Genomic DNA, 14,828 nt, shown 5'->3' on the forward strand with positions numbered 1-14,828 from the left:
GACTCTGGTAGTCCCTATAGCTGTCACAGACATAAGCAATAGCTGGTCAAGGCCCTGTTCATTCACTCTTTCTTTTTGGGAATGCCTCTCTCTATGGGCAGGCAATGAACATGGCTATTTCAGAAAGCTGTGGCAAGACATGTTCAGGCTAGAACAGTTCAGGAGCTAAGAAAGGGGGGCTTACAAACTAATTTTGGCTTTATTCAGTTCTGCTTTGTGTTCAGAGTTTTCAGACCCTTGGAAGATGCATGGTTTTGACTCTCACTATAGCTCCTCAAAAAATATTTATCAAGCACCTGACTCCATTTCTTTCTTCTCACCAGATCTCCTGGGCTTGAAGCCAGCTCCAAATAATGGGACCCATGGAAGTTTGAATCATCTCCTGCGCACTAATACCTTCAGGCCAACCATGCCAGAGGAAGTTACCAGACCTAACTATCCTGGGATTATGTACCTTCAGTCTGATTTTGACCTGGGCTGTAACTGTGATGATAAGGTAGAGCCAAAGGTAGAAATAATCTTTATGTTTTATTATCATGGAGGAGATTGTTGGGTATAGAGCAGTGCTGTCCAATAGAATTTTCTGTGAAAATGTAAATGGTCTACATCTGTGCTGGCCACTGACCAGATATGGTTTCTTGAGCACTTGGAACTAAATTTTAAGTCTTGTTCAATTGCTTGAAGTTGAAAGAGCCATATATGGCTTGTGGCTACCATATTGGGCAGCATAGATATAGAGAACAAAGGGCAAAAAACTAGAACTCATGCTGCTATTCTGGAGCGTTATAATTCCTAACCAAAGGCTTTCCTTTTTTTTCAACGTGGATCGTGTGTCTGTCTGTCATGGTCCCAATAGGAAACAGATGGCCTATGCACAAAAGGTTTTTAAAGAGAGTTTAAAGGGATTGGGTAAATCATGCTTAATGAGAGGACTATTTACATGGGCTGGGCAGGGTAGAGGCAAGGCAGTGAGGGACAGTGAGGCACCCTGGCGCTAGAGGGTGCCGGTCCTAGACCCGAGCAATAAAGGGACCAGAACATGGAGAGAGAGCTGTATGGGGAGGAATTCCTGGATTTGGTAGATGGGTGTAGTGAGTACACTGCAACCTGGGAAGAGAAACCTGGGGTTTCTGGGGTATCTACCTGGGGTAGATACCCATTGTTGTCTCTCAGGAGCTGGAGGCAAGCTTGCTCTTTGGAAGAGTCCTTAGAGGTCAGTCTCCCAGGGTGCAGAGCAGGGGAGGGTAGAGCATGGAGGGTAGAGGGGAGGGTGGTGGTGCAAGTAGAATCCGCCCAGTACATTGTGTTTGAAGAATTTTTGAATATCAAACTGTAAGTGTTAAGCAATAATTGACTTACTGAATTTTGTATTGATCAAAGTCCTTTATGGTTACCAATCACTGCTCGGACAGCAAGAAATAATCAGTGTTACCACACTGAGTTGATGTGATTCCAACACAAAGCAAAACAATCTGCTATGTTTGCATGTGTGGTTTTATTATGGGTAAATGTGTGAACCTTCTAGTAGACCTTGGAAAAATGGAACATAGCTCTCCGCCTGCCTGCCCTATCCCCTTCTACTATTTGCTACCTTCCGGGATTCCTGGGGGCCTGGGAGCCACAGGATGAGAAAAGCTCACCACTGGAGGAATTCAGCTTGCTCTTCTCCCCCTGACCCCTTTTACTTCTTCTTCCTACTTTGGCTCCTGACGAGAATGAACAAAGCTAATTACTATCCACTACTATCCGTCAGGTCATTCTGAGACCTTAGCTGGAGGTGTCTTGTTACCAAAGTCAATAGGAAGTGGCCTTTGAGGTGGATTCCAAACATAACCCTACAGTAATCTTTTAGTTGTATCTTGCTTTCTGAATTACCTTTCTTCTGGAAAACAAGAAATATTTTGGATTTGTTATCTTAAACCATTTGAGAGGAATTCTGGATTGTCTTTATTTTGTCTATGGGTTTCTCCAAAAGACTACATTCCTTTTCTTAAAAAAAAGTCCAGACATACTGCAAAGGTATACAGATTAATAAAATAAATGCCACAATACACACATCATGAGAAAGAAGGTGTTATAAATTCAGTGGAAGCTCCCTGTATACACTCCCTGCCAGTCCTGCTTCGTTCCTACCCCAAAGGTAATTAGTAACCTGAAGATAGTGTACATAATTGCCAGGCAGGTAATTTTTATTCCATGCATATATGTCTCTTAAATAATATATTAATTAATCTTTGATATAATTCCCTAAAATAACTTATAGTATAGTTTTGCATATTATACATTTGTATGTGAACGCTGTTATACTATATGTATTCTGCAGTTATTTTGTTCATTAATACATGAGTTTTAGCTCGTTCATTTTTTACCGCTAATAGTTAATATTTCATTGTGTAAACACACCATAATGATTTTTTTCCTTTTCCTATTTGAGAACATTTGGTAATTTCCAGTTGTTAGCATCTCCGAACAATGCCGCAGTAGACATTATTGCCAGTCTTCTCGTACACATATGCTAGTGTCCCTAGGGTATATAATGACAGACAGAATTGCTGAGCCATTACTTTCCAACCTTGGAAAAGTGACTTCATAAATCAGTTTGGGAATCACTTTAGTGTACCTAGGATTAATCTGAAATATTGAGGCACTATTCTAATTAATTTACGTGTATAGGTACCCAAATCATTATTCTCCCCAATTTGGGAGCCTGGTTCCATGAGTGTCCACAGTTTGAGGGAAAGGAAACAGAGTCATGGAAAGATTAAAGAAGGTGCTCGTGGCCACAGATCCACTGGGAGGTGAAGCCTGGAATGTCAGCTTGAGATAAAACAGTAATTCCTCTACAGGGCTTATGATACTGATGGAATTTAGGGTCCTGTTTTGAATTTAGCAAGATACTAAGTAGAGAGAAGCATGCAGGAAAGACAGGACATTTCTGATTTGCTTTTTTTTTCTCCTTTCCTTTTCTGGTTTTCACACATGAAGAACAAATTGGATGAACTCAACAAACGCCTTCATATAAAAGGGTCCACAGAAGGTGAGGAGTTGATGGGAAAAACAATCAGATAAGTTTTGTTTTTCAGTTTTCAAAAATTGAAGAGACCTCTTATTTACTTCACAGTGTAAGCACAATATTTTTGAAAATTAAAATTGGAGTTGCAACGTGATTTTAATATCCATCTGGCCAAGGGTATTGGTTTATTCTATGTACACAAGATGCCAGCTTTAAATAGCTAGAAAAATTCCATTAGCTTTTTTGTTTCCCAATAGCTTTTAGGCTCTCTGAAAAACAGACATACCATTGTGTATCTGTTGGGTCATAAGTGAAGGTGCCGTTGGGGACTTCTCTGAAGGGACTGGAAGTCACAGAATAAATAATAGCAGCTGGTACTTATGCTGAAGCTTATGTACCTGGAGAAGCAAGGAATGTGTTGTGGTCGGGAGAGATATGCAGAATGAACTGTATCAGAACTCCCTCTTTATATGAGGATCATCTTGAGCCCTCTAATTCTCCTTTTGTTTGTATATTGTACATAAAATGCAGTGTACAATGATAACATGCATGTATTAGTCAACTTTTGCAAGATTGTGACTAAAGAAGAGAGTCTCAGTGGTTTGTACCAAGAAAGCTGCATTTCTTGTTCACATTTCGGTATGCTGACTCTAGGCCAAGTGTGGCTCTGGGAACTCTTTATTCTGGAATCCAAGCTGCAGGAACAGCCCCTAGCTGGGGCATGCCCTTCTCATGGCAGAGGGAAGAGACGAATGCCAGAACCATGCAGTGGGTCTCAAGGCTTCTTCTTTCTATTATTATTATTATTATTATTTTTTTTTATCTGAGAGAGAGAAAGAGAGTGTGAATGGGGGAGAGGGGCAGAGGGAGAGAGAGAATCTTAAGCAGGCTCCACGCTTAGTGCAGAACCCGACATGGGGCTCAACCCCACGATCATGACCTAAGCCGAAATCAAGAGTCGGAAGCTCAACTGACTGAGCCACCCGGGCGCCCCTCAATGCTTCTGCTTTTATGAGGCATCTGTCATTACCATTCACAGTTGGCTGGTGAAGCCAGAGCACATGAAACCGATGGAGGAGGGAAGTATTCTTTCCACAGGGATGCCGTCCTGCAAGATACATGCCAATGGGTGGTAGTATATACTCCTTTACGAAAGGGCAGTAAATAATAAGGAACAATGGTGCCATCTACCTCACAAACTCTTCCTTCTGGTTTTGAAATTCCAGAAAATAAGAAGAAAATAGAAGGGGAGGGAAAGGCTCCAAGGTAGGTTACTGCAGTAGATGGGATAGCAAACAGCAAATGAATGATGAAAAATATGTTAAAAAGCAGATAGAACTCAACACAACAGCTCCAAGTCAGGCAGCAAATGCACGTTGTCAATCCTTCTGAGAGCATTGTTTGAGCTATTAGCTTACATAGGGTCCTGTTTATCATATGTGTTATTTTCAGTCTGGTTAAGTAAAGAACAAGGAAACCAGTAGATTTTATTTACTTGACTTATTTTCCCTTAAAACATTTTTTAAAAAATGTTTATTCATTTTTGAGAGGTGGAGAGAGAAAGAGGGCAAGCAGGGGAGGGGCAGAGGGGGGGGGGACACAGAATCAGAAGCAGGCCCCAAGCTCTGAGCTGTCAGCACAGAGCCTGATGTGGGGCTCGAACCCACAAACTGTGAGATCATGACTTGAGCCGAAGTCGGATGCTTAACCGACTGAGCCACCAAGGCGCCCCTGACTTATTTTCCCTTTTGATAAAAATCCTCATCTTCCTCCTTTTTGCCTTTTTGTCTCACCACCCTCCCTTTGCTCTCTTTGAGCAAAGAACACACAGACTCTTGGGCATGTAGTTGGATAAACAGCTTTGAAAAATAGGACTTAGTAGAAGGTATACAAATCCTCCGCAAACTCTAGAAGTGATTTGAAATGTTTGACATCTAGCTGCTGGTGAACCACAGGGTCATTATAATTAGAAAAACTGGAATGTTGACAGGGTAAATGGGTACAGAGTCTCATGATTTGAGTTTTTCAAATATTCCATCACCAAGTCAGAGAAATAGTAGTAAGATGTTTCTCTTATGGAAGGCACCAATAAGAGGTGCCTCGGTGGCTCAGTCAGTTGATCATCTGACTTTGGCTCAGATCATGATCTCATGGTTCATGGGTTCAAGCCCCACATCAGGCTCTGCACTGTCAGCTCAGAGCCTGGAACCTGCTTCGGATTCTGTGTCTCCCTCTCCCTCTGCCCCTCCCTGGCTTGTTCTCTCATTCTCTCTCTCTCTCTCTCTCTCTCTCTCTCTCTCTCTCTCAAAAATAAATAAGCTAAAAAAAAAGAGAGACACCAGTAAAATAGTTAGTTATAATAACTTTTAATGGACTCGTATTTATGCTGGTTCAGGATCTGGCTGTTCATGATACTGAGGCATTTCCATTTTGGGAAAAAAAAATCATGCATTTAACTTGTTGGTGACAGTGTGCTCATGTGACAAAATCAGTCTCACAACTCAGCATAAAGAGTACTCTCAAACGTCTGAGCATGAAAATAAGCATCTTCTAGGTGAATCACTGACTTTCAGGATTGAAGGAGCCCCCTGCCCCAAGCAATACTCAGAGGTGAACAGAAGTGTCTTGTTTCAAGATGATTTTACATCACTGAAGCTTAAACTTGATATGCTTTCGTGGAAATGGACCTTCACAGGTGTTTGTTGAGCGCCCACCCTGGGCTGGGAACTGATTTCTCTGAGACATCATTTGGTTTTGTCAGCCGTGTCACTGATAGTTTCCTGCATGTGACATCACAATGGTGGCATAAAATGTTAGGGGAGGATCACGGTAGCGTATCTCTTTGGTTTGCTCATGACCTAGTGGGACAGTCTTTAATGATATAAGGGAGACTTTAGAACTATTGCATGGAATAAAAATAATTATATACCATTGACTTATTATGTGCAAAGCATTTCCTTGTTTGGATTTTGGGATATGTATAAGCCTCAGTATTCTCTCCCCCTGTCCTTTTGTAACTCTGTCTCTTGGTCTTTGTCTCCTTAAGGGTCATAACTTAGTCATTTATTAAGCTGCAAAGTGACATTTTCTTGGTCAGAGTTATCTCAGGTCTTTATGGTGTTTCCTGGGTCATAAATCTCATCTCCCACTTGAAATATCGGATGTCTGCTCCACCAGAGTAAAACTTCATGAATTCGAGTCATTGTGTGTGTAAGTGCATGTGCATGTTATGTTCAGAGTATTACTTCTCCCTTCTGAATATCTTTGAATATATATTGAGACTTCTATACATAAATATAGAAGTTTCGTATTTTGTGAACCTAAAATTCTACACAAATGTAAAGTTGGATTATTTTTATTCCTAGTTCTTTTTAAACACACCTGCGGGTAGCTAATTTTTTTTAAGAAACCACGTGTTGTACATATTCCATTTGTAATATTCATGTGTGGCTATTTTAATGTTATATGCTGCAAACCCTCTCATACTTAACACACATGTACAAGTTGTACGTTATGGTAGTGAAACAGCCCAGGGGATACTTGAGGCATATTAAATTAATCTTAGGCAATCTTTTGCTCTAAATATTTAAACTGTTATAGGATCAAGTCTTTCACTAAAATAAAGAGGAAAAACAGCAATCTAAACTGCTTGCTAAAGCCTTAATGTTTCTAGATTTGTGGGGAATTCTGGATTTTAGTTGCATGACTGTGGTTTCCAAATCACATGTACATAATGTCTTAGCAAACTTACTGTGCAATGAAAGCTGATTTCTTTGAACCATTGAGTCAATAGACGAATGAATGAGCAAAATGAAAAATTTTAAATCTCTCATAGCAAGCAATTTGGGCATCATAATCAGGTATAATTTTCACTTTAAGAATAATTATACTATTCATTTTCACCTTAGTCTTTATTCTATTTACATTTATATAAAAATGGTTTATATTTTGTTAGATTCATATTCACTATCACCTTTGTGAAAAAAGTAATTAAAAATCATTTTAACACTGTATACATTGGACTCTTTATCACACACACAGTAAGAAGTTAGTTTGGATGGATAAATGACTGAAACACTCATAATTCTTATTAACCTTAAAGCATAAAGAGACTAGGCTAGACAGGCAGTCTTTGTAGCTCTTTCCAATTCTGAGATATTTCTAATTTTTGTTATTTCTGGAGATGTTAGCCGTGCTAGAGAAAGTAGGAGATATGCTTGTGCTTCTCTGTGTGTGTATCCTTGTGTGTGTGTGTGTGTGTGCGTGTGTGTTGGGGAAGATTTGGAAGAAATCAATACATAGTATAATTCTTTACAATTGACACTGAATTTTAATAACCTTTGCCTACCAGTGTTCCTTGCTGCTACTGAGGTAGAGCATATGTTCTTTACAAAATCACTACAACCACAGCCACTTTGGGTCAAGACTAAGCTGGGCAATTTACACTTTTGCCTCTAAACAATGCAACATCCCAGTGAGATGTGAAGCTTTGGGAGGTTAAGTTACGGAATCACAGAGCTATCAAAAGCTGAGATGAGATTTGATTCCAGGTCTGTGTGATACAACAGCCCTGTGCTTTTCTGTATAAATGCTTCTTATTCCAAGGGTTGGAATGAAGACGAAGTGTCCAGAGAAACTCAGCGCTTATCAGGGTTTGGAAGTTGTTTCTGAAGTACTAGACGCTTTGATACAAATTGCCGCTCTTTTTACATTTTAATTAATTAATTAATTAATTGATGTTTATTTATTTATTTTGTGTGTGAGAGAGAAAGAGCACGCTCAAGTGTGAGCAGGGGAGAGGCAGAGAGAGACAGAGGGAGAAAGAGAATCCCAGGGAGACTCCATGCTCCCAGTACAGAGCCCCATGTGGAGCTCAAGCCCATGAACCATGAGATCATGACCTGAGCTGAAATCACGAGTTGGACAGTTAACCAACTAAGTCATCCAGGAACCCCTGCTGTTCTCTTTTTTAAGAATTAATTTCTTGGGGCGCCTGGGTGGCTCGGTCGGTTGAGCGTCCGACTTCGGCTCAGGTCATGATCTCACGGTCCGTGAGTTCGAGCCCCGCGTCGGGCTCTGTGCTGACAGCTCAGAGCCTGGAGCCTGTTTCGGATTCTGTGTCTCCCTCTCTCTCTGCCCCTCCCCTGTTCATGCTCTGTCTCTCTCTGTCTCAAAAATAAATAAACGTTAAAAAAAAATTTTTTTTTTTAAATAAAAGAATTAATTTCTTTAAATTTATTTAAATTCCAGTTAGTTAATGTACGATGTAATCGTAATGTTAGTTTCAGGTGTACAATTTAGTGATTCAGCACTTCTGTACAACACCCAGTGCTCATCACAACAAGTACACTCTTTAAGCCCACCCCTCCACCCACCTCTCTCTGGTAACCATCAGTTTGTTCTCTATAGTTAAGAGTCTGTTTCTTGGTTGGCCTCTCTCTTTTTTTCCCCTATGATCATTTATATTGTTTCTTAAATTCTACATAGGAGTGAAATCATATGGCATTTGTTCTTTCTCTGACTTATTTTGCTTAGCATAATACTCTCTAGCTCCATCCGAGTCATTGCGGATATCAAGATTTCATTATTTTTTATGGCCGAGTAACATTCCACTATATATATACCACTTCTATGCATTCATCACTTGATAGACATTTGGGCTGTGTCCATAATTTGGCTATTATAGATAATGCTGCTATAAAGATTGGAATGCATGTATTCCTTCAAATTAGTGTTTTTGTATTCTTTGGGTAAATACCTAGTAGTGCAATTGCTAGAGAGTAGGGTAGTTCTATTTTTAACTTTTTTGAAGAGCCTCCATATTATTTTCCACAGTGGCTTCACCAGTTTGCATTCCCACCAACAGTGCATGAGGATTCTTTTTCTTCCATATCCTTGCCAACATCTGTTGTTTCTTGTGTTGTGTTGATTTTAGCCATTCTGACAGGTGTAAGGTGATATCTCATTGTAGTTTTGATTTGCATTTTCCTGATGATGATGATGAGCATCTTTTCATGTGTCTGTTGGCCATCTGTATGTTTTCTTTGGAAAAATGTCTATTCATGTTTTCTGCTCAATTTTATTTGGATTATTTGTTTTGGGGGGGTGTTGAATTATAATTCTTTATATATTTTGGATACTAACCCTTTATCAAATATGTCATTGCAAATATCTTCTCCCATTCCATAGGTCGCCTTTTAGTTTTGTTGATTATTTCCTTCATTGCGCAGAAGCTTTTTATTTTGATGAAGTCCCAATAGTTTGTTTTTGCTTTTGTTTCCCTTGCCTCAGGAGACATATCTAGTAAGAAGTTGCTACAGCCGATGTCAAAGAATTTACTGCCTGTTTTCTCTAGGATTTTAATGGTTTCCTGTCTCACATTAGGTCTTTAATCCATTTTGAATTTATTTTGGTGTATGTTGTAAGAAAATTGTCCAGTTTTCATTCTTTTGCCATGTTGCTATCCAGTTTGTTGAAAAGACTCTTTTTTCCATTGGATAGTCTTTCCTGCTTTGTCAAAGATTAATTGACCATATAGTTATGAGTTCATTTCTGGGTTTTCTATCTTTTCCATTTATCTGTGTGTCTATTTTTGTGCCAGTACCATACTGTCTTAATCACTACAGCTTGTCCAGAAGTGTGATGCCTCCAACTTTGCTTTTCTTTTTCAAGGCATATTGCTATTCCTTATTAGCTTAGCAGCAGTCATGACTCAGGCAGAACTCACGTCTGGGAGTAGCTGGATCTTCATCCCAGCATACCCTCCCTTAGATAACCCAGCACTTAGCATCCACTTGGAGACGGCCCAAAATGCTAAGGAAAAATAATGGACCAGGAAGATGGAGGCCTAGATTCTGGGTACTGCTATGTAGCTGAATTGTCTCGTACAAATCATGAACCTCCAGTTCCTTCATTAGTAAAATGGAGATGATATTGATCTGCCTAGTCTGTCTCTCAGGGTTGTATTAGGCAGGTCATATGTGGAAAGTCAGTCCTTGACAGTCATAAAGAACAGTGTTTCAAAAAATAATACAAGCTTCCATTTATTCAACAAGTATTTACCAAGTAGATATTATGCATTTGGTATTGTTAGAGGTAGAGATCTAGTGATAGATAAAATCCTGTCCTTATGAAATTGTTATTTTATTGTGATATTTAGCCAGTTGATGAATTATAGCATAGTGCTTTAAGAGTTGAGATAAGAAAGAACAGAAGCATCGAATCAAATCTCAGGGGAGGTTGACGTGGCAATAAATGATAGCAGGCACTTGCAAGGGGAAGGAGGAGAAAGGATGCAGGAAAAGGAAAGACCTTGAGTAGAGATTATGTGGTAAAATCCAAGGGCATATTTTGTGGGAGTGAATGTTTTTTAAAAAAAAAAAAAAAGACAAAAAAAAAAAAAAGATTTTCATGTGGCTCTCAAGTCAGCCAGCTAATCTGTGGGAATATGAATCAGGAAGCTGAGAGGGAAAAAAATACAAACTCCAGTCTGGATGACCAAATTTTGGAAGACAAAAGAATGAGCCCTGGGAAAGTCCACACCACTTAAAAAGATATGCCTCCAAGTATTTTTTCAAATGTGGTGTCTGGAGGAGAACCTTGGATATGCCCAAAATGCCAGAGAAGTGTTGTAAACAGGGAACTTGGGTATGGAATGAAGACTCTGTCTGGAATCTGATGGAGGAGGAACCCAGCTGGGAAAACATGGAATGCATTAGACCCATATCAAGAAATCATGAGGAGCATGTTTCTAAAGTAGAAGGTTGCAGGCTCATCTGCAGGGTGGCTGGTCTCAGGATGAAGATCTTACATGGCCAGAGACTGAGATTCAAGCACACTTTTATGGCTCAAACAGGAACTTTTTGTTAAACAGAAATGCAGTCGGTGGCTTGCCTACAATGTCACAAAAAGTAACAGAGTCAGGCTGTAACCAAGAATCAGTGGTCCGTTGATACTCTGATAAACTGAAAAAGGAAGATCTAAATTTTGATTCTGGACTATAAATTTGTGTTTCTTACTGCAAAGATTATTTCGTCTCTTGCTTAGATGAAGCAATTATGCTTCAGGAAGACCCAAATAGATTCTTTGGGTTAATTGGGGAAAGTGGTTGAATTTTAGGAAACTATCAAAACCAGTATATTGTTTTTTTCTTCATGCCAAATATGTCCAGTTAACAATTGAGAAGAAATCACATCATGAAATATTTGTGCTTCAGCTATGTGCCCAAAACAGCAAATGTGCTTAGCTTGGGAGCTATGAAGTGCACATTTCTTTAAATATTTTTTTTTAATGTTTATTTAGTTTTGAGAGAGAGAGACAGAGAGAGAGCGCACAAGCAAGGGAGGGGCAGAGAAAGACAGAGACACAGAATCTGAAGCAGGCTCCAGGCTCTGAGCTGTCAGCACAGAACTCAACCTGGGGCTCAAACTCAGAAACTGTGAGATCATGACCTGAGCCAAAGTCGGACACTTAACTGAGCCACCCAGGCACCCTTGCAGTGCATCAATCTTTCTTTCTTTCTCTTTCTTTCTTTCTTTCTTTCTTTCTTTCTTTCTTTCTATGTTTATTTTTTAGAGAGAGAGAGAGAGAGAGAGAGAGAGAGAGCATGAGCACCGGAGGGGCAGAGAGGGGGGAAACAGAATCCAAAGCAGGCTCCAGGCTCTGAGCTATCAGCACAGAGCCTGACATGGGGCTCGAACTCACAAACCGGGAGATCATGACCTGAGCTGAGGTTGGACGTGCAGCTGACTGAGCCACCCAGGCGACCCTGCAGTGCACATTTCTATACACGCAGAGCAGAAGAGTGAATAGAGATGAAGAAACAGCTGAGGAAATCTTTCAAAAGAAAGTGAATCTTAAGATGTCTCTTTTCTTTTTGTCCCCCCCCCCCAACCCCCTTCTTCATATCACTTCCATGGGGGCTGGACTATGTGAGCTTGTTGTTTGTCATCCACATTTGAGTATGGAAAGGGGCACTATTACCAATTATGACAGGGAAGGCTGGGGTCAACCTGGCTTATCTTTGTGCGTTCCGTAAAGACTGTACTGATGCCACCTCATCCCCATCCACGATATTCATCATGCTCTGTGTTCCCATTGCACTCTGTAGATATCTCTGATATAGTGTGTATCATATTGCATTTGAGTTATTTGTACCATGTTGGTCTCTCCCATTGAACTGTGAGTTTTTTTGAAGGTAAGAGCTGTAACTTAATTATCTTTGCCCAGCATCTCTCTTCTATAGCCAAAGGCCTGGCACAAAGAAGGTACTCAGTAAATGTCTGATGAGGGAGAATACATTAATGATAAATTTGAAGGGAGAGACATGACAGGTCTGTTGGAGAAGCCATTCCCAGTAGAATGAAAAGGAATCACATTGTAATAGCATAGAATTGCTAAGGATGGTTATGACCAGAGTGTTATAAATAAACCAGCCTTCATGGAAGGGGCTGTTATGCGGAGGAATGCCAGTAAATGAGGACTGGAGGGGGAGCCAGGTTTGGTGGAATCTTTAGATTGCCCAAGACTACTGTTGGTGGCTGCTCTTAGGAGGGGTATTGCATGGAAAAACATGGCTGCTGTTTTGTTGTCTCTTAATGGAATAGATTGGATGCTAGGCTTGTATTTGAATTTGGAGGAATGTGTTTGGTAAGCATTAAAACTTGAATGATAAAAAGAGAATAGCTTCTCAAAGAATTTTGATACTTCTGCTTCCAGCTGAAACCAGGAAATTCAGAGGCAACAAAAATGAAAACAAGGAAAACGTTAATGGAAATTTTGAACCTAGAAAAGGTTTGGTTTGAGTTTTGAAGGAAAGTCTGACTTGGTTAACTGCCCCCAAGTACTACTGTTATGATTTGCTGGCTTTTTATTTGTTCATTATATTTTGTTTATATAAGGTTATCATATTATGTTCTAATTTTTAGGGGTGGGTCCCCAAATTTGGCAGCTTAAAAAAGGCTTCTACATTGACTGCTTGCTGAAGAAGCCACATTACCCAGAACAGGCTTTTGCTTTAGTAGGTGTGGGCCCCTTTGCCTCAAGTCAGCAGTTCTACTTGGGAAAGGCTTGCAAAATATTCTCCGAAGAGTTTTCTCTGTTACTTGCATAGAATGGTAATACTTTAATTAAAGCAACATGTATACATAATTTAACAAGTGATTACCAGAACTGATTTTCTCTAATAAAAATAATCATAAACATTTTTTTTTTGATGATCACTTAGGGAATTGTGAATTACCTAAGCCTCAATCTCTAAATATTTTGGTCCGTAGGACCCCAATTTCCAAGAATCTATGGAAGTTCTGACTTTAGTCTATCCAAAATGTGCAGATCAAACTCCAGGCACTTATTGTGGGTGTGGAATGAAGGTTTGCACACTAAACTTCCATCTCCTTAAAAGAGTAAGGTTTCAGACCTCTTTCCACCCCCCCCACCCCCCACCCCACAAAAGGAGAGCTTTCTCTTGGAGGTCTACATTCTTATGGTCTTAATCGAGCTCTTTGGTAGCTGATGACCTCCCCTCTCTGTATTTAAAGCACCCTCTTTAATGCCCACTTACTTTATCTATACATGTTCCTTTAAGTTCTTACCTAAAGAGTTTTTCTCCATGTGACAAATCTGCTTACTTTAAATGCTCATCACTACTCACTGTTTATGCTGAAATAATGCATTATTTGAGTTGCAGTTTGCAAATAATGATCAAAGAGTGCCTTCCTCTTAATTAAATCATTGGCTAATTTGATGAGCCTTTCCAGGGGTCAAATGAATTAATTGTGTAAAAATCACTCCTATTGACTTCCATTCAGCTGAATCGTTTAAAAATTTCCTATATTGTTTCATTCCTATACAGATTAAAATTCTTTACAACTAAAGACAGTATTAAAATAAATATGGCATTTATATTATACTTTTGATAACTGTAAGATTTGACCCATGCTTAGGTGATCAGATAAACCACAAAGTGTTAGGGGAAACTAACTTGATTAAATTAAGAAGAAGGAACTACACTATTAATAAGTAAGCAAGCAAATTATGGACAACTTGACTCTTCCAATATTTCTTTCATATTTAATATAAAGTTTAATGGGTGTTTAACACAATTTTTGTTCTCTTTCCTAGAGCGACACCTCCTCTACGGACGGCCTGCAGTGCTTTATCGGACTCGATACGATATCTTGTATCACACTGACTTTGAAAGCGGTTATAGTGAAATATTCCTAATGCCACTCTGGACGTCATACACCGTTTCCAAACAGGTCACTGAAAAAATTGGGGCTTTGGGGCTTATACTCTTCATGCGATTACATTCTTTGCATTAATGTAATGATTGCTTGCTTAACAGAATTTTGTCTTAGAAAAGATTTTAATTTATCTTGAAGAAAGAAATTTTATATCGAATCTATTACTGAGTATTGTTTTTAATCTTTATTTATTTTTGAAGGAGAGAGAGGCAGAGTGTGAGTGGGGGAGGGTCAGAGAGAGAGAGGGAGACACAGAATCCGAGACAAGCTCCCGGCCTTGAGCTGTTAGCACAGAGTCTGACGCGGGGCTCGAACTCATGAGCCACAAGATCATGACCTGAACCAAAGTCAGATGCGTAACCGACTGAGTCACCCAGGTGTCCTGCAAAGTATTTTGAATTAGACTTTATTCAATGTTCTTCTAAGAGCTTCATAGGAATATGTTAAATTATCAACGTATTAAAGGAAGTATATACTAACGCTTGTTGCTTTTCCTCTGTTTGCCATTGCCCGATAGTTGCAGAAGCCGCCAAGATTTGACTGTTTGTTTTAATAGTTTATTTTTTTAGAGC

General features: G+C 39.6%; 1 protein-coding gene across 7 annotated transcripts in view; it reads left to right on the forward strand.

Annotated features, from left to right (window-relative positions):
- ENPP2 (ectonucleotide pyrophosphatase/phosphodiesterase 2) overlaps nt 1-14,828 on the forward strand; it is a 111,306-nt gene that overhangs the window by 83,712 nt on the left and 12,766 nt on the right. For 3 of the 7 annotated variants that reach the window (XM_049632963.1, XM_049632962.1, XM_049632968.1), the window contains 4 exons: nt 324-508; nt 2,986-3,037; nt 12,731-12,805; nt 14,135-14,271. In XM_049632963.1, the coding sequence (XP_049488920.1) occupies nt 324-508; nt 2,986-3,037; nt 12,731-12,805; nt 14,135-14,271 (449 nt within the window). The remainder of the gene's footprint in view (nt 1-323; nt 509-2,985; nt 3,038-12,730; nt 12,806-14,134; nt 14,272-14,828) is intronic. The other 4 variants (XM_049632966.1, XM_049632969.1, XM_049632965.1 and 1 more) reach the window with 3 other exon arrangements.

This window comes from Panthera uncia, chromosome F2, assembly GCF_023721935.1.
Source record: "Panthera uncia isolate 11264 chromosome F2, Puncia_PCG_1.0, whole genome shotgun sequence".
Lineage (NCBI taxonomy): Eukaryota > Metazoa > Chordata > Mammalia > Carnivora > Felidae > Panthera > Panthera uncia.